This window comes from Marmota flaviventris, chromosome 10 (assembly GCF_047511675.1).
Source record: "Marmota flaviventris isolate mMarFla1 chromosome 10, mMarFla1.hap1, whole genome shotgun sequence".
Taxonomy (NCBI): Eukaryota; Metazoa; Chordata; class Mammalia; order Rodentia; family Sciuridae; genus Marmota; species Marmota flaviventris.
In genome coordinates, this window is record NC_092507.1 from 1,834,194 (window position 1) to 1,856,345 (window position 22,152).

At 65.6% G+C, this 22,152-nt stretch overlaps 1 protein-coding gene across 5 annotated transcripts; it reads left to right on the top strand.

Annotated features, from left to right (window-relative positions):
- Positions 1–596: 596 nt before the first annotated feature.
- Positions 597–22,029, top strand: Arhgef16 (Rho guanine nucleotide exchange factor 16). Of its 5 annotated transcripts, none has more exons than XM_027947698.2 (15): positions 597–695; positions 8,565–9,155; positions 11,433–11,478; positions 12,413–12,582; positions 13,893–13,949; positions 14,302–14,462; positions 16,478–16,630; positions 16,708–16,837; positions 17,411–17,485; positions 17,739–17,831; positions 19,359–19,510; positions 19,796–19,984; positions 20,414–20,487; positions 20,982–21,083; positions 21,434–22,029. In XM_027947698.2, exons 2-15 carry the CDS (start codon positions 8,583–8,585, stop codon positions 21,571–21,573), a joined length of 2,115 nt encoding a protein of 704 aa, XP_027803499.2. In that variant the 5' UTR covers positions 597–695; positions 8,565–8,582; the 3' UTR covers positions 21,574–22,029. The 5 variants fall into 5 exon arrangements, with proteins under 5 accessions (XP_027803499.2, XP_071473375.1, XP_027803497.2 ...); XM_071617274.1 differs by lacking the exon at positions 597–695 and adding an exon at positions 1,727–1,778; XM_027947696.2 differs by lacking the exon at positions 597–695 and adding an exon at positions 1,928–2,016.
- Positions 22,030–22,152: the final 123 nt, after the last annotated feature.

Here is a 22,152-nt window from a genome sequence, read left to right on the forward strand (position 1 = left end):
CTGGGTTCAGCCTCGTGGGCAGGTCCCCAGCATCCTCTTGGGACCCACTGGACAGCTGAGAACAGAGGCACAGGGAGGGGCAGCCACCCCCCTGGACCTGTAACTAGCAGGAGTGTGATTCAACCACGGACAGCTGTCTATGGGCCCGGGGGTGCCAGTGGGGGCCAGGTAATGGATCCCCAAGCCTCCCATCTGGAGACAGAGCCAGTTCAGGTGGCTGAGACGCCCATGTGGGCATGAACGGCCAGTGGGCACAACCGGTCAGTGGCTCAAGTGTGGACAACCCTCAGGGGCTGAGTCAGGTTCTCAAGAAGGGTTCCACAGGACAGTACCAGTGGCCGGGGCCAGGCTCTGTCTGGGCTCCTGCCAGGCCGTGGCCTCCCCTCTGGGCCTCAGCACCCCAGCAGGCTATGTTGCTCCATCTGGCTCCAGTCCCCGGGTGGCCTTGTTCCCCTCTGGTCAGGAAGCTCCCAGACCACCCAACCCCATTCCCTCCTGGAGGCTGGGCCTTGTGGGTGCAGTGCCCAGGATGACCACTTGGGGGCAGCAGCCACCCACCTTTCCCAGGAGGTGCCTGGAGGTGAAGGGCCACCCAGGTGGTGAACTCTGGGCCCTCCTGTCCCTCCAGCTGGGCTGGTGCCAGCCTTTGTCCTGCTCAGGGGACAACCACATACAGGGAAACTACCGACACCCAGGTAACTCCGGCTTCAGGGCAGCTCTTGGGGAACTGGGGGTTGAGGGGGGCAGTACAGGGCCAGGGACTGGGTAGGACAGTGGAGTGACAGGCAGAGCCGTCCCTCAAACCCTGACACCTAACAAAACACCAAGCCTGAGCCCCAAGGGCCTGTGGCTTCCCCTCTACCTGGTGTGCACTGGGTCTGCTCTGATGGCCGTATTTTGAGGGGGATTTGGGCAGACTGAAGTGTCTTGGAGATGACAAAGAATCTGGATTCAGTGTCATATCCAGAGTGACTGAAAAAGTGACGACAGGGGACAAGGTAACAATCTGACTTGGATGGTGTGAGCAGAGGCAGGATGGCCAGGTTGCATCTCAAGCCCCACTCCCCAGCTGGCCCTGCTGCAGACCAGTGCTGGACCCCAGGCTCTTGCAGCTCCCAGAGTGGGCCTAGCCCCTGTCCCTGGTCCGGTCTGACCCCCACCTGCCCCCAGCCTCTTATCTGGCCCGGTTTCCTCCACCTGAGGGCTTTGCTCCTGCGGTGACCCTGTGACCCCAACACACCTTCCCCACCCCACCTCCAGGGCTCTCGGCGGCCCTTCCCAGGAGAGTGTGCAGTCCGCCCGCCCCGGGGGCAGCCTGGACACCCGGTGCTGCAGTCTCCTCCTGGACAGCGGGACCCCGGGGCCAGGGAAGGCCGCGTGGTGCACGCGGGGACTCGGAAGTGCGACCACACCACCAAGGTGGCCAGAGGGCCCCGCGTGCCGCTGACAGCCAGGCGCGCCCTTCCTGCGGCCAACTGTTCCCGCGGCCCGGTCTCCCTCCCGGGAGGCTTCCCGGAGGAGGCGGCCGCGAGAGCGACGCGGAAGGAAGCCTGCGACCCAGCGGAGCGCGGGGCGGGGGCGCAGCGCGTCACGTGGGCGGCCCAGGAGGGACGGCGGCGCGGCCGGCGCGCGGCAGGTGCCCGGGCGCCCCGCCCGCCGAGCCCGCCCCGCCCGGCCGCACAGGAAGTGGGAGGGTCGCCGGGAGGAGCCGCCCGCCGCCCTGCGCGCCCCGCCGCCCGCCGGTCTCCGCCCCGCGGCGCAGGTGAGCCCGCCGGCAGGTGAGTCCGGAGGCCGCGCCCGGGCCGCCCGCGACCCTGCGCCCTCCGCGCGCCCGGCCCGCGACGACCCCGCGCAGCGCCCTCCGGCCCCGCCGCGCCCCGCCGCGCTGCTGCCGGGGCGGAAGGAAACGCCGGAGGCCAGGGAGCCGCAGGGGAGGCGGGAGGCGCCGGTGACCCTCCAGGAGCCCTGGTCTCGCCGAGTTCAGAGGGGAGAACCCACCTCGGCAGCCACCCGACGGTCAGCTCTGCTTCCCCGGGAAGGTGGGGAGGGTTGCTTCCCAAACTGTGGCAACCGCGGGCACCTGTCTTAGCGGCCCTGCCTCCTTTCCTCGTCTGTGAAATGGGCACAGAGGTCCCTTGTGAGGTGGAGTGAGCGCTGGCCTCTGCGTGGCACCTGACAGGGGGAACTGGAATCAGCTGGTGGCTGCCGAGTCCCACCTGGAGCCCAGGCAGGTCTCTTCCTTGCGTCCTTGTAAACAATCCTGGCACTGCCCAAGGTGGAGGTTAGGGATGCCTTGAGGACAGACAGGCCAGGCCTTGAGTGGTCCCTGCAGCAGGACCTGGCTGGGACAAGCCGGAGGGTCCCAGAAAGCACCGTCTCTCTGCCCTGACGCCTCTGGTGTGGTGCCCAGCGTGTGTCCTCGGGGTTAGGGTCCTGGCTGGGTGTGAACTAAGGCAAGTTACATAAGCCTCTGAGCCTCAGTGCCCTCCTCTGTGACATGGGGTGGTAGGCAAGTCCCCTTCGAGGGCAGCAGCTGCAGAGGTCCTGTTCTGGGGACACATGCACCAGACAGTCCCGGCCCCAGCTCCGGTGACGCCCACAGCCTGGAGAAGGACGTGCGTGGGAGAGGTGCTGAGGGCTGAAAGCAGGCGCTCCAGTCCTGCGGGGAGGCCAGAGTCTTGGGGGCTTCCTGGAAGGAATGTGGTCTAAGTCACCTGGAGGTGCCACCCGGAGAACCGGGTGAGAGTGGTCAGGTACGTCTACCTGCTCCCCGCCCTCTGGGCATATCTGGGGAGACCTTTGCTGCCAGGGCGTCCTCAGGGCTCACATGAGCACCTAAGGGCAGTCCCTCTCCACCCTTGTGGTGAAACCAGGCACCCAGGTGAAGCAGCCTGTTGGGGTCCCCGCCGCTTGCAGGGCCTGCTACCCCTGGGACCGCAGCCTGCCTTCATGTTTGGACTGGAGCGGCCACCCAGTCTGGGGGTTTTGGTTTCGGGTTCTTTCTGTCTGCTCAGCCTGGCCCTCCCTTGCTCAGGTGACGTCCCTCTGCAGCATGGAGGACGGATCCAGAATCCCTGGTCACCAGGTTCCAGGTGAGAGACACCATCTAGGTCAGCATGGGGCCTGGCTCCTCGCCTGGCTCTCGCTGACAGGAGGCCTGACCCAGGAGCTCACGTTCCCTCTGCACCTGGCTCCTCACCTGCCAGGGAGGGAGACACCCACCTTTCAGAAGCTGAGGAGGGGCCAACAGAGTGGGCGAGAGCACCGCTGGAGGCACCGTCGGGCTAGCTGTTTTACAGCTGGTGACTGGGGCAGCAGGTGACCTGTCACCTGTCCAGATAGCAGTCAGGGTCAGGGCTCTGGTCCATCCTGTACCTCTGGGGTTCCCTCGGGTACCAGTCAAGCCTGAGCCGGGGCCCGGGTTTATAGGGGGTGGAGTTAAAGATGGGAACCACAGAGCCACAGCTGGGTGGCCATGGGCTGAGCCAGGCTGTGTGCAGAGCTGGGCACTCCCACTGTGAAGGGTGACCCTCTACGTGGCCATGAGGGCTCTCTCCACCTCAGCACTGTGCCAGCTAAGGGTGTGGGGCTGCCCCTGTACAGCAGGTGCCAGCAGCATCCCTGGCCTCAGCCCACAGGTCCCAGACCGGTGACTACCTGCACAGCGTCTCCAGGCATTGCCAGGTCTCTCCTGGTGGGCAGAGCTGCTTCCCGCTGAGAGCTGCTGAGCCAGTGGAACCCGCTGGTGTGTGCTGTGGTTTACCAAGCCAGCTCCTGTCCCTCAATCATGTGGGACTCCAAGTCCCAAGCTTGGCTGGGCAGAATCACCAAGCACAAGGGCATCATTGTGGGCTGACCAGGGTCGGGATGACATGGAGAGAGGCCAAGCCCCGCCGGATAGGGTGAGGGCAGCTGGACTCAGAGGCTGGGATAGAAGGACAGGGTGTCACACATTCACCCATCAATTCAGGATTTGAGCCCCACTTTGGGGGCTGGGAGGTTGTTCCTACCCTGCAAGGACTCACAGACTTGTAGGCAATCGGGGACAGGCAGCCAGACCACCTGAAGCTCTGGTGCAGTGTGTCTTTGTAAGGGCTTCACGGGGCTCCCTGCTCAGAGTCCAGGCTGCCTTGCTGGGGAGCAGATCTGCCTCTGACCCCCACGTGGCCTCTGCACAGCATGTGGCCTCTCTGGGAAATAAGTCTTGCAGACTCTGTGGCCAGCTTCTGCTTGGAAGGCAGCTGGAAGGAGGGTCTGAGCTCTTGGCTCCTGAGTCGGACATCCCGAAGGAGTCTGCTGGACGCAGACATGGAGATAGGACCGGGTGCCAGAAAGCACTGCAGAACATGAGCTCTCAGGTGTGTGCACTGAGCACATTACCTCCCACCAGCCTCTTCCCTAAAAGGAAGCAGAAGCTGCCGCAGATGTTTGAGGAGAGCCATCTGAGACACAGGAGGAGAGCATATGAACAGGAGCCGAGCTCTAGCCGCCAGCTAACAGAAGAAAATCTGTTCAAAAGAAAAAGTGATCCTGTCCTCTACGTAAATAGAAGACATTATATCCATAAAACAAGAACAGGATGCTATGAATAAAGAGTAACGAGAAGGCAGAAGAGAGATCTCTGGAGGACATGGAAGCAATATGGATGATTAAATAGAGGGATTTTCCCAAAAGGAAAACAAAGAGATGAAAAAAGTGAAAGAGAGACAAGAAATAGGGAGAACATTTCAGAGGTTTCAGTACTGTTAATCACATGTGGCCAGCCCTGCCTGCTCACCTTTAGGGAGGGGTCTCGGCAGAGGCTCAGCACCAGAGACCAGGGGCAGGCGGAGTAGAGCAGGCTGGGGCTGGGAGCTGCTCGGCGGCTCTCTGGTGTGTGCTGGTCTGGAAGAAATGAGAAATCACATGCAGCCCCAAACAGGAGACGCCGACCGGAAGTTCCACCAGGCACCTAACTCGGTGAATGAATAGGGGGTCCCAAACCCTTCACAGGGCTGGGGTGGAGAGAAGCACAGGCCACAGTTCAACAAGAGAAATTAGAAGGGGGTTGGGATGCTCCACCAGCAGCAAAGACAAGGGAAGGGAGCTCCATGATTCTGGAAGAAAATAACCTCCGACGGGAGTCTCTGGGCTCATCCAGCTCCAGCCAAGGGAAGGCAGAAGGAAGACCTGCACGTCTTCAGGCCACCAGAAATCTGCCTAAGCTGCTTCCTGGGGACAGGGCCTGGGTGTGCTTTGGCACAGCCAGGGAGGAGGCCTGGGGCCAAGTGTCCCGTGCTGGGGAGAGGTCAGGGGAGGCCGCGGTCACCTGGAGGCCTGCAGGGTACCCAGCCCCGAGCGTCCGTGGGAAAACCAGGAGGAGCTGCTGCCGTAGGGACTGTGCTGTCAGGAGGCACCCGCAGTGACCCTGGCACTCACCAAGAGGGGCAGGGGCAGGGCCGGGAGAGGGGTCATTGACAGGCAGGCTGGGGCTCGGCGCTGTGCGGCTGAGCGGGCCAAGTCCACATCTGGGCAGGGCTGGGGCTGGGGACCAGCTGAAGGGCCCGCAGTGGTGGCCTCTGGAGATGGGCAGCAGGGGACACTGGACAGGCTCAGAAGGCATTCTGTGCCATCTGGTTTGGAGACAGGTGCGTGTAGCTCTTTCGTGTAGCTGGGACTAGAGCACAGAAGCCGCAGCAGTGCCCGTGGCAGCTGCCACTCCCGAGGACTCCTGCGGGCAGCGACAGGTGCCCATCCTTGGGGGCACTGCTGTGCTTTTACCTGGGTCCCAGGCAGGTAGCACCCCAGGCCTGTGGGTGTGGCCGCCTTGCTGGGAACGGAGGTCAGGCTGGCTGTGGTCACCTGACAGGCTCCCTGGGGGCAGCTTCTGGACCTGGAGTGGACTTTACCCTCCCTTGGGAGAGGCTACCACTCTCCAGGGATGGTGCCACCTGCTAGAGGCCACCCCGCCTGCCAGATCTGGGCACTGGTTCAGAAAGCTGACAGCATCTGTGTGGAGGGAGACGTGGCCAGTGAAGACCCTTTGGTGCCTCCTGCCCCTTGTGGCCATGAGGAAGGCCCCAGTCCTGTTTATGGTAAAGGACCACACAGGGCCTTAGTGCCTCGGCCGCCTACCCTGGGGCACTGATAAAAGTCCAGAATAAACCGCTTTTCCACCCGGCTGAGTCGCGGGCGTGAGATCCTGGGTCAGCCCTGCCCAGGTCTGCCCCTCATCACCATCAGGGAAGTCACCGGCTCTGGGGGAGGCCTGCTGCTACTGTCCTCGCAGGCCAGGCTGCAGGGAGGCCCGGAATGCTCTGAGGAATGTGCCCGCCCTCCCGGGCAGCCAGGGCTCCCAGGGCCACCCCTCCCCTAGCTGGGGCCCAGGAGGCTCCCAGCACTGGCTTCCTGGGTGGTTTAAGTAGAGAACTTGTGTCCTGGGAGGGGTGGTGGCTTCTGGAGCTGTGGGGACAGCCAGCTTCCTGGTGTCCTGCAGTTGCGTCAGCCTGTGGCCAGCTCTGCCCTGCCGCCCATCAGGGAGGGGTCCCCGCAGAGGCTGCACAGCCTGGCCACAGCAGACGGTGGCAGTGTGGGATGTGGCTCTGGGCCGTGCCGTCTTCCTGGAGCCCAGGGAGCTCCCCAGTCTGCACCTCTGGCTGTGACCTCCCCCTGGGAAGGAGGTGCTGCTGGCCTCCAAGGGCAGCCCTCCTCTCCAGATGCATGAGGAGATGGCAGGGGACGTCCCAGCCCTGCTCTGAACCCAGAGTTCCACCTGCAACGTGGGCAGAGGACTGAGCCTCGTCTTCCGATCTGGACTCCAGGCGGCTGCCCTCAGTGACTCTGGGAATTAATTTTAACACTCAAGGCTCTGGACAGGGGGGTCCCCTGGGTGGAGGCTTCTTTTTTTTAATTAAAGGGACGCTGGTTAGAGCCGTGACGTCTCCACATGGCCTTTGGATCCTCAGGCCTCCCAGGCGGGGGCCTCCTCCTGTTGGTGTTGTGTGGGGAGCTGGCACGTCCACGCTCCATGCAGCCTGTTAAACAGACCCGTCCACCTCGGTGCCCGCAGGTGGGAACAGCCCTGCAGTGCCCATGTGCAGGCTTAGGAGCTGAGGCAGAGGCAGTGTCCTTGGCCCTGAGGACATGGGGTTTCCAGGCCTCTGCAGGGTGGGCCCTGTGCAGGGGGAACGCGGTGGAGAGCTGGCCCTCAGAGTGCATGGTCAGTGGCCCGAGGCGGCCTGGCATGGCCCGACCTGCCCGAGCATGAGGGCCCACCTGGCTGCCTGTGCACCGACCCTCAGGCGAGCCTCACCCAGCGTCCACATGGGCCTTCCGGCTCCTCCTGCTCCTGGGTCAGTCGGCACCACACGTCTTGGCCACCAGGGTCTCAGGCCACTGGGGCTCCACCTGGACATGCTCCATGGCTCCTGCGTCCAGGGCTGTGAGTTTGCCCCCAAGTGGTATGTGTCCCTTCTAACCACGTCCCTCCTCGCTGGCCAAAGCCAGTCTTGGGACTGTGTTGTTCCCAAGTGGGCAGGAAGGTGGCCCTGCCTTGTGCCCAGAGAAGGACGAGGGCCGGGCCAGGGACCAGCACCCGTGGCGGCATCAAGCCTGTGCTGCCCATTGCCACTGGAGCTGCTGGGCCAGGGCTGGAGGATGACGGGCAGGTCAGGGACGAGAGAGGACAGAGGGATGGAGGGGCTGGGAGGACGTGAGCTGCCAGGAGGGACAGGCCAGCGCGTCCCGGGGAGGGACATGCCGTCCAGCCTCAGGCTCTCGGCTCCTGGGGCGTCTGCCCTGGGTCAGGAGGTGTGAGTCCTGGGCTGTGTCCCTGGCTCTCGGGCTCGTGCCCAACTCCTGTGCCTGGGGTCGCCTGCCCCTCTGCCATCAGAAACGTGGGACGGCAGAGCCCGTGGCCTGCCGTGTGGCAGGGGCTCGTGGACGGCCAGCCTGGCTGCAGGGTGGGAGGCGGCTGTCACAGGCCTGTCCCGGTGCTGGTTCTGTGCAGCAGTGTGTGTCCCAGGCAGGTCCTGGGGGCGCTGAGCCAGGTGGGGCCGGGCCACTGTCACGCAGCCTCGGGACGGCTCCCAGGATGAGCTGTCCTATGTCCACCATGTGGAAGTGGCTCCGGGAGGCCCAGTGGCCATGCCACCAGGTGTCCCAAGCAGCAGCGAGGGCTGAGCCAGGTTCTAATCCTGGTCTGTGGGTCCCCAGGGCCCGTGTACCCAAAACGCACCAGCTCGGGACTTGGTCTGTGCTGCGGTCAGAGGACTCCAGGGCCTTCCCCCCACCACGGAGCCTGGTCCAGCCTCCGTCCTGATGAGCCCCTGAACAGGAGCAGGTGTGAGGCTGTCCCCGCCTCCGTGCAGGCCGCCAGGGGTCCTGGGGACTGGACCTGCCGATGACCTGCCCTGCTCCGCTCTAACCTGCGTCACTGCCCCCTCTGGCCCCCACCCGGCCCATGCTGCCCCCCGGGGCTGCACCAGGGCTCTGGCGCATCGGGCAGATGCTCAGGCCGGGGAGGGCTGACCCCCAGAGGCCTTGGGAGGGAGGCCCTGCTGACCCTTCTCTGCCCTCCACCCCAGGACCCGTGGCCGCCCAGCATGTCCCAGCGGCACTCAGACGGCGCTCTGGAGGAGAAACTGCTGGAACACCGGTTCCACTCCGAGCTGCGGCTGGACGCCCAAGGGAACCCCGCGTCCCAGCTCCCTCTAGTCCGGGGCTCCCTGAGGTCCAGGACCAATGCTGCCTTCGAGCCCGAGGCCTCGTCGCCCTCAGGGGACCAGGAGCCCCCACACATCGTCCTAAGCACACAGAGCCCCGCAGCCCTCAAGAAGGGCACCCAGCAGATGATCCCCAGGAACTTGGCCGTGGCCAGCAGGGCCAAGGCCCCAGCCCGTCACCAGAGCTTTGGGGCAGCTATGCTTAGCAAGGAGGCCGCACGCAGGGACCCCCAGCTCCTCTCGGTCCCCAGCTTCTCCGTGGACGACATGGACGTGGACGTGAGCCCCGTGGGGATGCCGAAGCGGAACCTGCGGAACCAGTCCTACCGGGCGGCCATGAAGGGCCTGGAGGCGCCCGGCAGCAAAGGGGCCGCCCTCCAGCTCAGCCCCAAGCTCCAGGCTCTGTCCGAGGAGTCTGGCCAGCCTCCCGCCCGGTGCCAGGCCAAAAATAAGGTAGGGGCCTGCCTCCCAGGCGGGCAGGATGGGAGGTGCCCTCAGGGCTCAGGCGCCCGCAAACAAGAAGGTGGCCTGACCCTCTAGGCCCCCCTCGCCTGCACCCACATCTGCGTCACTGTGAGCCTACTGGGTGCGGCTCTGGACAAGCTCACTGAGCCGAGACTTGTGGTCAGACCGTCAGTGTGAACGTCTGTCCTGTCAGGCAGCGGAGCCGCGAAGGTTGACGGTTTTGCCAGGTCTCGGGCTGTAGCATCCCTCCTCCCACCCAGGGTGGGCAGCAGAGGCCCCGAGGGACCCACCCCCTCTGAACCTGGCGGTAGCCGCCTATCTGATGGCTTTGTAACAGCGACCACCCTGGCGCAGGCCGCCTGGGGCCCCGACGGCCTCAGGAGGGCCAGTGGGCAGGTGCCCAGCTGCCTGTGGCCTGGAAGCAGCCTGACCCCTGCTGCTGCTCCCCCACCCCTGCCTGCCTCAGTGGCCCTGGGCCAGCAGCACACACTTCCCTGGGCGGTCAGGCTGTTCAGGTCACTGTGGCCCCGGGGGACAGAGGGACCTGAGGGGCTCCTGGACCCATATCCCTTGCCCTTTGTGTCGTTCCCCCGGGGCTGGAGGACCAGGACTCGGCTGCAGGCAGCCACGGAGCAGGACGCGTGCTCTGGCCGAGCTGCCCTGGCCCTGACCTGGCTCTGAGGGCCTCCCGAGCCCGCTGCCCGTCTGCTTGGTCTGCTCACCCGGGGCAAGGTCGGGAGGGGCCTTCTCCGTCCTCGAGATGGCTGACTCAGAGCTCTTCCCTGTGCAGAACAGGGGTCTGTCCGGGCCGGTGCTTTGCTCCGACTTGTCCAGAAGCGGACCCAGGCTCAGGGGCAGGCAGGCCTTCGTGCATGTCCTGGGGTGGGGCTCTGCCGCTGGGTGGCCTCGAGCAAGTTCCTGGGCCTCGGCACCCGTGTGTCAGTGGAGGGGACAGCCCTCCTCTGTGGCGTGCTCCAGAGAGCAGCATGCAGCGTGTGGGCGCGAGGAGCAGGCTCCGTGTCCGCGGGAAGGCTGCGTGCGCTTAGGGGCATCTGCTCCCCGGCTGCAGCCCCAGAAGCCAAGACTACCGGTCAGAGCAGCGGCCACCACCAGTACACAGCACGGCTGGGCCACCAGCCTCCACTGTGGGCCCGTGGTGGCCGAGGCAGGTCCTTGTGCTCCCATAGCCAGCCACTGTCCTCCATCACAGCCACCCCTGCTGTGCCTCCAAGACGGACAGACCCCAGACCCTGCGGGACCTCTGCAGGGGTTGCTCTGGCCACGGTCGGTGCTCCTGGGGCATACTGTGTGCCCCCCCACAGTCCCCAGACCCACATTATGTGTCCCCATTGTCCTCAAGGCCATACTCAGTGTGTCCCACCCTGTCCCCAGGTCCACACTCTGTGCCCCCCCCCACTCACTGCCCCTTACACTCTGTCCCCCACATGTCCCTACGCTGTCCCCAGGCCCCGCCTGCAGGGACCTGTTCATCTGCTCACTGTGGCCCGCCCCCAGACCCACTTCCTGAGGACCCACCACTATTGGGGCTCCCGGCTGAGCACAGCAAGCTCCGTCCCTGTCCCAGCACAGTTTCTAGGACAGAGGGGGCTCAGTGAGACCCCCAGGGCTGGTAGGGGCTGCGGGAGCACAGGAGGGCTACAGCAGTTAGGAGGGCCTGGGGGGACAGGAGGAGGGACAGGGGAGGCCTGGGCAGGAGGAGCAGGCCGGGAGCACCACGCCCTGCAGCACGGGGCTTTCTGAGGACCCGGAGACCAGCTGGCTTCCCTGGAACCGTGCACCTGTGAAACCCTGTGTCCCAGCAGAAGCGTGGGCTCTGAGGGACAGCTGGGCGGGCACTCCCTAAGAGCCTTGTCCCCCGGCCACCTCTGCCATCCCTCCTTTGGTTCCTGGGGTCCTGGCCAATTGCAGTCCTGCTCTTCCTGCCACACCAGGTCCTCTTCTCCAAGGCCTGGGACAGCCCCAGGTCGCACCCCACCCTCTGCCCCTGCTCTGCCCTCTGCCAGCCACCCCTATCTACCTCGGCTCCCCTCCGTCCCCCGGGCGCCCAGCTCTCCACGCCCTCTTTCCCTAGCATGGGGCTAGCTCAGCCCTTCCCCCAGGCAGTCCTCCTGGACCTGCCCGTCCAGGCCTCGGCTTGGTTGCTTGGCCTTGCAGGTCTCGCGCGGGTCTCTGGGTCCCCAGAGCAGAGTCCCTGTGACCCGCCCTGCCCTTCCCTGCTGACTGGGGTGTCCCCTCTCTTGCCAGAGGACTCTGGGTCGGAAACGAGCGCACAAGGGCTCCTTCAAGGATGGTAAGTGGCCCCGAGGCAGCTGGGGGCTGGGCCCTGCCGGCTGGAGCCAGACTCACTGGGGCTTTCCTGGGCGGGGTCGGGTGGCTCTGGTTTGATGGCTCAGAGGGGGCACCAGGCCAGGGACGGAGGTTCCAGGGCTGATGTGACTGTGCCACCTGATGGATCCACAAAGTCCCGAGGACAGGACAGACTGCCCCACACTCACCCAAGCACCCCACCCAGCCAAATCAGAGGGCACCAGCCCTGCCAGGCACAGACTGCCCGCTGTGCTCTGCCTGGGATCTGTGAGGTCTGAGGGCGGCCTGGTGGGTGTCAGGGCTAAGGAGGGGGGTGATGGCTGGTGCTTTGCCTGCGCTGCTGAGAGAGTGAAGCTCAGCAAAGATAGGGGCCTCAGAGCCCCAGGCCCAGCCTCTGCTGAGAGGTCCCAAGGCCCAGTGGCCCCCCAGGAATTCCACCCCCAACCCCTGGAAGCTTTGTGGATGGCCATAGCCTGGGAGCAAGGACCTGGGCCTCCTGTGTGATCCCCTTGGGAAAGATTGTCCCCAGGAGAGCAGCAGCAGTGCCCGGGCCTCAGGGCGAGTTGATGGCAGCATCCTGAGCTGGGAAACAGCCTGGCCATTGGGCATGCGGTGTAGACAGGCGCTGGGAACAGCACCTAGCACCCCAGGCCCAGCCTGCCCCCAGGCCAGGCCCCGCAGACCCTGCAGAGCTCCGATTTGTCCACTGGCCCCTGGCCCAGAGGTGCCACATTCCACACCAGGCTGCCACCTGCCTCCAGGGCAGTCCCCCTAGGCGTGGGAGCCAGCTGGCCAGAGGGAAGCCTGTCTTGAGAGCCCGCACTGCCTGATGCTCTCAGGGGAGCTGGGGGGTCCAGGGGAGGGCTTGGCCTGCTCCGAGCCCCCAGGCATGGGGGTAACTCTGCTCCCCTCTCCAGACCCCGGGTTTTACCAGGAGATCCGGGAGCGGGGTCTGAACACCACCCACGAGTCTGACGATGATCTCCTGGATGAACCCTCCAGCCCTGGGGGAACCCAGAAGGTGGACACCACCATCGTGGTCAAGAGTTACCGGCCTGCCCAGATCACCTGGAGCCAGCTCCCAGAGGTAGGGCCAGGGCGGGCCGAGGCGAGCCGGGTGGCTGCAGGAGGTCCCCTGGCATTTCTCACTCCAGCCAGGACGGCCAGGTCTTCACAGGGAGGTGGGGCAGGTCCCCTGCTGTGCCAGGCTCACCTGGGGTCTCTGGAGCCTTGAGCTGTCCTTTCCATGAGGGCACCTTGGGGGTGGTCACTGGGGGAAGAAAGCACTTCGGGACACGTGAGCTTATCTTCTGTCATCATGCGTGAGGGGGGCATCCTGCTGAGGCTGACCTGTGGGGCACTGTGGGTACAGGGGCCCGTCCTGCTGGGAGAGCCCTCCAGGGCTGAGTAAGGAAGTGGCTAGGGACGGGGCAGCCAGGGCCGGGAGCAGGCCAGGCCACCCCCTCCCACGTCCGACGTCCCTGCTCCGCGGGGCCCTGGGCTCATTGGAGTGCAGGCCCAGGAAGTGGTCTTGATGCATGAGGGGTGCTGGGGGCACAGCTGGCCGCTGTGGACAGGCTCATGAGCCTTGTCCCCCAGGGCTATGGGTGTGGTGGCAGTGGGGGGGGTGGGCCTGGCTTCCCTTCCCCTCAGAACAGTGGGCTCTCTGTTTGCCGTCTGGGGGACCTTCCATGCCTGCTATGGGACCCCCTGGGGGGCCCAGCAGAGGGCAAGGCAGGGCCCTCCCCACCCCCGCAGACGGAAAGGTCCCAAAGTGCGTGTTTACTGCCTGCTGGGAGTTGAGCCTGGGCCCCCCTGGGTGGGAGCACAGCCGGGTACCCAGACCAGGCTGGGAGGAGGTGGCCTCTGCCCAGCCCCGAGGGAGGAGAGTCCAATCAGGACGGCCCTGGTCCTGAGAGGCAGCACCTCAGGCCGTGTGGCAGGCCACCTGTCCTGGCATGCTCGTAGGGACAGGGTGTGCCGCGACTTGAGGGAGCCACACTCCAGCCAAGGCAGCTGGAGCCGTGGCCCTGAGGGCGGAGCACTCCTGTGGCCCCACCTCAGTGTCGCGGCCTTCGCGGGGCCGGCCCCTCCCCTGGGCTCTGCCCCTCTCCCCAGCTCAGGTGCTTAGGAGAAGCCTGCCCGTTTGGCCATCCCCCTGGTGACCCCGGTTGCTCTCAGGGGCTGTGCCTGCCCCAGGACGGTGTCCAGAAAGGAAGAGGGGGTGAGGGGCTTGCTCGGCTCTGAGCTGGGCACAGGTGGCTGCGGGTGTTTCGGTGGGGTGACCGTCCCAGCGCCCACTCTCCCCTGGCTGTGGTCCAGGGCAAGGACAGAGTGGGGACTTTGGCTCCAGCCTCCAGGAGGTGCAGTCTTGCTCCCCACGCTGTGCCCCCCCAGGTGGTGGAGTCGGGCCTGCTGGACAGCCTGTCCACGGAGGAGCGCAAAAGGCAGGAGGTAAGGCAGAGGGTGCTGCCCACCCCCTGTGGGCCACCCAACTCCCTGGGGAGAGCCACGGAGCTGTTCACCCCCATGGGCCACCTCCAGGCCAGGCACGGTCAGCCCCTCAGGTCAGCTCATGGGTCCTCGGGCTTGGACGAGGATGGGAGCCCTGGCCTGTTTCACGTAGCGCACAAGTGGCCGCGCCAGAAGGCAGACCCGGGGAAGTCCCTCGCAGCTTGGGAAGGCTGTCCTGACGGCCCTGTCCAGCGTGTCACCCAGGGGCCCCGCCCCACCTGCCCCTCCTCCACCCCTGTCCTCAGTGGCACGCTCCTCCAGGCGGGCAGCTCACCGTCCACTCCCCCCACAGGCCATCTTCGAGATCCTCACGTCCGAGTTCTCCTACCTGCACAGCCTGGGCGTCCTGGTGGCCGAGTTCCTGCAGTCCAAGGAGCTGCGGGCGACCATGACCCAGACCGAGCACCACCACCTCTTCTCCAACATCCTGGACGTGCTGGCCGCCAGCCAGAAGTGAGACCTCGCTCGGCCGCCCACACGCCCAGGTCCCTGGGAAGGCCACCTTGCCCTAGCCGTCATCACTGTGAGGCGGTTGAAACCTGGCCTGTGACCCTGGGGCAGTTTGAGCAGCCACTGGCTGGTAGAGCTGAAGCCCGTGGGCCCGTGAGGCCCCTGCGAGCTGACCATGGGGACAGCAGGGTGCTGGGAGTCCTAGACTCACACCAGCTGGGGCACCCCTAGGGCACAGCCTGGGCCCACGCCGTGCCGGTTCCCATGCGTGCTGGGCTCGGAAGGCCTCGCGAGAGCGTGTGCCAGAGGTCTGCGCGGCACAGGCAGCAGTGCCCGTGGTGCCCGGCCTCCGGCAGCCTCGAGTTGCAGCCCCAGGTCGGGTTCTGTCCAGGAGTGTCTGGTGGCCAGGCTGGGCTCTGGTTGCAAGGCCTGGGCAGGGAGGGCCAGCCGTGCAGGCTCAGGTCCATGAGGGGGTGTGTGTGTAACCACATGGAACCCCTCAGAGGCCGGCCTGGCCCTGTGCCCCAGGAGACCCTGGGCTTCCTCCCACTCTCTGCCCTCAGGCTGGTTGACCTGGTGGGTGGGTGGCCAGGTGAGCCCTCGGGTTGTGTGGTTCCAGCTGGGCCCTTGGAAATGGCTGCTGGCTCCTTCAAGTCAGAGCCAGCCTGGACTTCCCGAGCCCCACGCAGAGCCTGCTGCCTGGGGCCACCCTCCCCCACAAGAAGTTTCAGGGGGTCAGAGAGCAGGGAACTGGCCTGTCCCTGGAGACAGGGACTTCCTGTAGAGCGTCCGTTACTGCTGTGGGAACCTCCAACCCCAACTCGACAGAGGGGGAGGGAGGCTCTCTGGGTGGCAGCTGACCCCCACCCCCACGCAGACTCCTGTCCCCCAGGGCAGCCCTCTCTGTGTGAGGCAGCATCCTGTTTACTTCTGGCCTCTGAAGGGCTTTGGACTGGCCATTGCTGGGATGGAACTCCCTGGCCACCTCCCCCGGCCACTCACAGTAGCCTCCCCTGGAATCCAGCACTATTTGGGGTCAGTGTCTGATGGCCGTATCTCCCAGACCTCGCTGAAGCACCCCAGCTGACTGGCCCGCCTCACCCAGGCAGCAGGGCCCCTCAGGGTCACCATCCGCTCACCTGGGGCCATCTGCTCCTGACCCACTGTCCTGTCTGCCCGGCCTCCCTGGGCAAGGCCTCCTGAGGGTTCCTGCTCATGGGAAGCGAGGTCCCTGTGTGAGTGGAGGGTCTGGCTGGCCACATTCAAGCCAGGAGGGGGCTTCTCAGATGAACAGAGGTCTGGTGGGGACAGCACACCCCACCTCCTTGGCCAGGCATGGAGCGGTGGACAGGGCTCGGGGTCTGGCACTGTGAAGGCCCCACACACCAGGCAGCCATCACAGGTCCAGCCGAACCCAGGATGGGACAGGGGCCTACTGACAGCAGATTAGCTCAGCTTCATTACCCTGGGCCAGGGTCTGCCTCATGGAGGAGGTCAGGGGCTGGTGGTCACTTCCAAGGAATCTTTCAAGAGCCCAGGTGTGGCCCCTGCTATGCCCTGGGCTGCCCACTCAGAACAGGGTGTCCGTGAAGGTGGACCGTTTCGGAAGCCTGATGCACACACCCCCAAGCGGCCTCCAGCCAAGTTGGGGAGGTTGGCTGGCGGAGCTGCCCTGATGTAGGACCTGTCCCTGGGGGGAGTGGCCTGCCTTGTCCCTCCAGGCTCCAGGTGCAGCCCCTCTGTGTGCTCAGGGGCCTGGGCGCTGTGTCTGTCACTTATTCCCAGGGGCAGGCCCAGGGCTGCAGTGCTCAGGGAGCGCCCCAGGGAGGCCTGTGAGAAGCTGGTGTGTCCTGGGCTCCCCGGGCATGGCGGAAAGCCTCGCTGCAGGACACCCGGCCGTCCCGCCTCTGCCCGTCAGGCTTGGGATCTGGCCTGCTGAGCAGCATGCGTGTGTGTGCACCTCTGTGTGCCTGTGTTACGTGTGTTCACGGGGCCCTTCGCCCTGCCTCCCTCTGAAGGTTCTTCGAGGCCCTGGAGCAGCGACATAAGGCACAGGTGTGTGTGGAGGACATCAGTGACATCCTGGAGGAGCACGCCGAGCAGCACTTCCACCCCTACGTCGCCTACTGCTCCAACGAGGTCTACCAGCAGCGCACCCTGCAGAGGCTGACGTGAGTGGCCGCCCCATCTGTACAGACCGCCAGGCTCCCGCCAGCCCCTGGAGGGACAGCTGTGTCCTCTGTTGCAGAAGCAGCAACAGCTCCTTCCGCGAGGTCCTGCGGGAGATCGAGAAGAAGCCTGCGTGCGGGGGCCTGCCCATGATCTCCTTCCTCATCCTCCCCATGCAGAGGGTGACCCGGCTGCCACTCCTGACGGACGTGAGTATGCAGCCAGGCCAGCTGGCGGGGAGATGGCCTGGGCACAGCCGTCCCCTCGCCCGTGGGAACCCACCCAACACCCCTCCTCCACACTTGGTGGTCTGCATGAATGGGTCAGTTATGACGGCGGTTACCAGGTGGTGTGAACCATCAGGGTCACCTGCGGTCGGCACCCTGATCGCCACCTCCCAGAGAGCACACATGTGCCACCTGCTGCACGAGGACCCAGCTGAGCCTCAGCGGCTGCACACGGAGTGCTCTGAGGTGTCCTCACTGAGGCGTGGCACCTCAGACTCTTGGGCCCCTGGACGTGTAAAACAGGGCCTCCGGGGGCTGCTCCCCAGGCCAGGGGGAGAGGGCCTCGGGTGGGAAGGGGTGGTGTGAGGTTCCACTCCCGTCCCATCAGCCTGGCTTGCTGAGCCCCAGGGCCTGAGCTCACCTGGGGGCTGCGTACCTCGGCAGGGACCCTGGGGAGCCCTCGACCTCCCTGCAGCCCACCCAGGCTCTGGAATACGGGAGCCCTCCCTTCTTGCAGACCCCCAGAAGGGCCCTAGCATCTGGTGTCTTCCTCAGACGCTGTGCCTCAAGACCCAAGGCCACCCTGAAAGATACAAGGCCGCCAGCCGGGCACTGAAGGCCATCAGCAAGGTGAGGGGTCAGGGCCCCACCTGGTGGCACAGACTCTGGGGCAGCGTGGGGGGGGCGGTCCTCCGTCCCGAGCTCTTCACAGTACTGTGGAGACACTGAGGCCTGGGGCCAGGGGACTTGCCCAGTCAGTGAGACCCCAAGACGAACCAGGCCCACCCAGCGCCACCAGAAGGGGGGGCGGGCCTCGAGAGCCGCAGAGCCAGGCGTGGAGGGCAGGCTGGCTCCACCTGCTGACCGCCGGCCTCGCCTGCAGCTGGTGAGGCAGTGCAACGAGGGGGCCCACACCATGCAGCGCACGGAGCAGATGTACACGCTGCACACGCAGCTGGACTTCAGCAAGGTCAAGGTAGGGGCTGCCCCAGATGCCTCAGACCCCTGTGCACCCCAGGCCCCTCTCCCTGCTGCCGTCCGCCTGGGGTCAGGGGTCCAACCTGTGGGGCCTGAGCTGGAGAGAAGCCTTGGGGGCCTGTGCCCGTCCCTGTCCCTGGGGCAGTTTCCCTGTGGGAGCTTGTTACCACCCCTCAGCTCTCAGCACTCCTCCGAGGCCGAGTGGGCAGAGGGCAGGCCCGGCCCTCAGGGAACTGACCTAGGCAGTGGGCAACAGGCCTGGCCTGTGGCTGTTCCTGGTCCAGGGCTCCCTGCTGGACACACTGAGGACAAAGGGGCAGGAGTGGCCAGAGGCCAGCCCAGACCTGTTTCCCATGGGGCTTGCATTCTGGGGAGGGGGCAGATATCACCATCCCGGGCCTGGACAGCCTCCCCAGGAGGCAGGACTCAGATCCAGGCCTCCACAGACCACCCCTGAGCACCCACAGCTGGCCTCACCCCTGTATTGCCCAGGCTCAGCAGCCGCCTTCCAGAGTGGACCTGTGTGGGCCTCCGGTCCTGGTGTTCTGTCCACTTGGCACCCCTTTGTCCTTTCAGAGGTGCCCTAGTTTGGGTGATAAGTCACAGGCCCCCCAGGTCAGGACCATGCAGTGGAGCCTCAGAGGTGCTGACCAGGGCAGCAGGCTCCTGGGGTGGTTGGGGTGGACTCTGGAGGAGGCGTCCGGTGACGCTGCCCTTCATGTGCTCAGCTCCTGATCCTGTCACGTTTGGCCACGGCACACCCAGCCTCAGCCAGGTCCTGGTCCCAGGCCTGGCTGACCCCGAGTGGGGCTCTACCCCAGCCTGGTCTTGAAGCCAGCACTGCCCTGGGCCTGGGTTGGGGAGGGCAGGTTGGTCCAGGTAGGGGACGCATGGCCAAGGCCCAGAGGTGGGAGTCGCTGGCACTTCTTTGGGTGTCCAGGGGGAGAACATTTGGATAGGGGGTGGGAGCCAGCCCAGGAGCAGGGCCCCCAGCCCAGCAGAACCCCATCTTCCTGCCCCCTCTTATTTGGGTCCTTTGGTCCCCATCCCTCTCCACCAACTTGGCCCCAGGGTGGGAGGGAGCTCTGTTGCTGAGTCAAGGTCAGCACCAGATACTAGCATGTGGCCATCCCAGGCTGGCCCCCGACCAGGCCTCATTCCAGGGGCCCAGCGTCTGTGTAAATGCCATCAGCTTTGCCCCTCCCGGATGAGGTGGTGTGCGCCCTCCCTGGGACTGGTCTCTGTCCCCAGTGCAGGCTGAACGTTCAGCCAGTGCCCAATGGGCATGACTGGAGGTGGCATGGGGCCGTCCTGGGCTGTGGGCAGGGTCAGAGCCCAGGGCCCAGCGCAGCACCTGTCGGTCAACTGGGCAGCCCTTATCCGAGGCCCAGGGACCTCTCGCCCCGGCCTGCCCAGCCTCCACGGGGCAGCCAGCTGGACAGCCGGGTTGCCCCCCATGCCACACTACCCGTCGGTCCCCCCAGGGGCCTTGTTCATCTGTCCTCTCTGTCCTGTCTGTCCCTAGTCCCTCCCCCTGATCTCCGCCTCCCGCTGGCTTCTGAAGCGCGGGGAGCTGTTCCTGGTGGAGGAAACGGGGCTTTTCAGGAAGCTCGCCAGCCGGCCAACGTGCTACCTGTTCCTGTTCAGCGACGTCCTGGTGGTCACCAAGAAGAAGAGGTGGGCCTGGCCATGAGCCTTGGGTGTCGGGAACGGCAGGGGTGAGAGGACCAAGAAGAGGTGGGGCCAGGAAGGACGGGGGGCAGCCGGGCCCCCAGGCTCGAGGCTCAGCACTGCTGCACGCGAGGTGGGGTGGCCCTGGGCTCCTCCAGCCTGGGTGGCTGCCCCGGGCAGGGCTCCAAGGCTGCGGCCTCTCAGCTCAGGGGAGGGAGGGAGCCCCCAGGAGTGTCCGTGGGAGCCCAGCCCAGCTGTTGCAGGGCAGCCCTGACTGCCCGTGTCCCACAGCGAGGACAGCTACGTGGTCCAGGATTATGCCCAGATGGACCACATCCAGGTCAGGAAGCTGGAGCCCTCGGAGGCCTCTCTGCCGGGGGGTGGCAACCGCAGCTCCTCCGTGCCGCACCCCTTCCAGGTGACCCTGCTGCGCAACAGTGAGGGCCGCCAGGAGCAGATCCTGCTGTCCTCGGACTCCGCGTAAGACTGGGGCTTCCTGGGGAGGGGCGGCCTGAGGTCCACACCTGTAGGCGTTGCCGCGGGTGCAGAACCCTGGACAAACTCACAGCCCGCCACGCGGTGCTTGTGTTCCCCAGAGGGCACCTCAGCAGATAGAGGCCTGAAGTGTCCAGTGGCCAGGAGGAGGAGTGTATGAGGGTAAAGCAGGCAGGGTGGGGTGTGGGTGGGGTTGGTGAGGAGGCCTCACTTTTGACATGGTGACCCCAGGAGAGGAGCAGGGAGTGCTCAGTCGGGGGCATGGCTGTGCGAAGGCCCTGAGGCAGGAGCACCCTGCCGTGGAGCAGTGACAGTGGGGCAGGTCAGCCGCAGGGGTGCTGGCGCCACCTGGGGGCTCACGGCATCCCCCGGAAGGGAGGAAGCAGGGCCTCACTCTTGTTCTGTGGCCCCCAGGAGTGACCGGGCCCGGTGGATCACAGCGCTTAGCTACAAGGAGAAACAGTGGAAAGGCCTGACCAACAAAGGAGGTGAGTGGAGGCTTGCAGACGCAGCCCCAGGGTGGGAGCGGCCCACAGGAGAGGCCCTGTCCAGCCCGGGGTGCACACCACACGTGCCCAGGCCGGTCTGCATGTGCACATGCGTGTGCGCGTACCTGAGCGCACGGGCCCGCTGTCTTCACTTCACCCCTTCAGAGGCCTTGGCCTGCCCCATAGCTGGGAGCACAGGCCACACGGCAGGCAGCACCCAGCTCTGGCCCTGCCCTGTCCCCGAGGGGAAGGAGGGCCTTCTGCCCATGCTGGGTGCTTTGACCTTGAAGGCAGGGTCCTGTTCTGCAGCCTCTGGAGGGCCTGTGTTGGCCTGAGGGACACTGCCCTGTCCGTGTGCTGGGACCCCCTGTGCTCTGTAGACGGGGTCTGTGGAGGCAGTCGGCGGGGTGGAGGGACCCTGCTGCCTCAGGCTGCACAGAGCTCCTGGCTGCGCCTCGCCTGGACTTCTGATGGCCAATGCCCCTCTCCACCAGAGCTGCCCCAGGTGGAGGTCACCAAGGCCTACTTCGCGAAGGAGGCGGACGAAATCACACTGCAGCAGGCAGATGTGGTCCTGGTCATGGAGGAGGAGGCCGGTGAGCACGGGTGGGCGGGGGCCAGGCGGGCGTGGAGCAGGCTGGGTGGCAGGATGACGTGTGCTCAGGGCCTGCTGCCTCCTCCCTCGAGCGTCTCGTCAACGGGAGGACTGTTCATCCCCAAGTCACAGGATCAAAAGCAAGCTCTTGCGTGCTCTGTGCCCTAGGTGAGGAGAGGCTCTGCTCTCCTAGGGGTCCCCACTCAGCTGGGCCCGAGTGTGCCTACAGAGTGGGACAAGCACAGCCCTGACGTCCCTCTTAATGGGCGGCCTGGGGTGGTCAGTGCCCAGCACTGCCCAGGCTCGGGGAGTGCCCACGGCCCGCCTCTCAGTGCCCACTCTCTCTGTCAGGATGGCTTTTTGGAGAGAGGCTGCGGGACGGAGAGACGGGCTGGTTCCCCGAGGACTTTGCCCGCTGCATCACCAGCCGTGTGGCCGTGGAGGACAACGTGCGCAGGATGGAGCGGCTGCGGGTGGAGACCGACGTGTAGGCAGCCCCCTGCAGCCCCCTGTGGCCCAGAGCCAGCTGTGGCTTCTAGTCCCAGCCAGAACGTGGCCCTGGCTCCAGAGAGCCTGGTGGGACACTCCAAGGCCCCACATGCTCGCGGCTGAGACCCTGCCTGAGGATCCCACCCTCCAAGGAAGAGCCTGGGGGCAGCATCACGCCCCCAGCCCCTGGCCACCTGCCACCCACCTGCCGGGCACCCGCCGGGCAGCCACGCCCAGGCTCAGGGATAGAGATGACTGAGGGCCACCACCTGCCCACGCCCCTGTCCCTGGTGAGTCAGGAAGGCCTGAGTGCTGAGGGGCCCTGTCCTGAGAGGCGGCTGCCAGCAGGAGGAGACCTAAGGGCCAGCAGGAATACTGTGACTTTGAGGTTTAAGATGACAATAAAGTGTTTCTTCAGAACTTGGATTTCTGCAGTGAATCCGAGTCCAGGCGAAGGTCACGTTTGTCCTGGTGAAATTCTGAAAGTGCTGTGGGTTGGGGCTGGCCCCCGAGTGAGGTCCCCCGTGCTCATCCTTGGCTCTGGCCCTTGTCCACCAGCTGGAGTGTCCTGGGCAAGGCCT

Coding starts and splice junctions, on each gene's coding strand:
- Arhgef16 (XM_027947698.2), top strand. CDS start 8,583: ATGTCCCAGCGGCACTCAGACGGCGCTCTGGAGGAGAAACTGCTGGAA. Junction 16,631..16,707: donor CGCACCCTGCAGAGGCTGAC/GTGAGTGGCCGC, acceptor CCTCTGTTGCAG/AAGCAGCAACAGCTCCTTCC. Junction 17,832..19,358: donor TGGACTTCAGCAAGGTCAAG/GTAGGGGCTGCC, acceptor GTCTGTCCCTAG/TCCCTCCCCCTGATCTCCGC.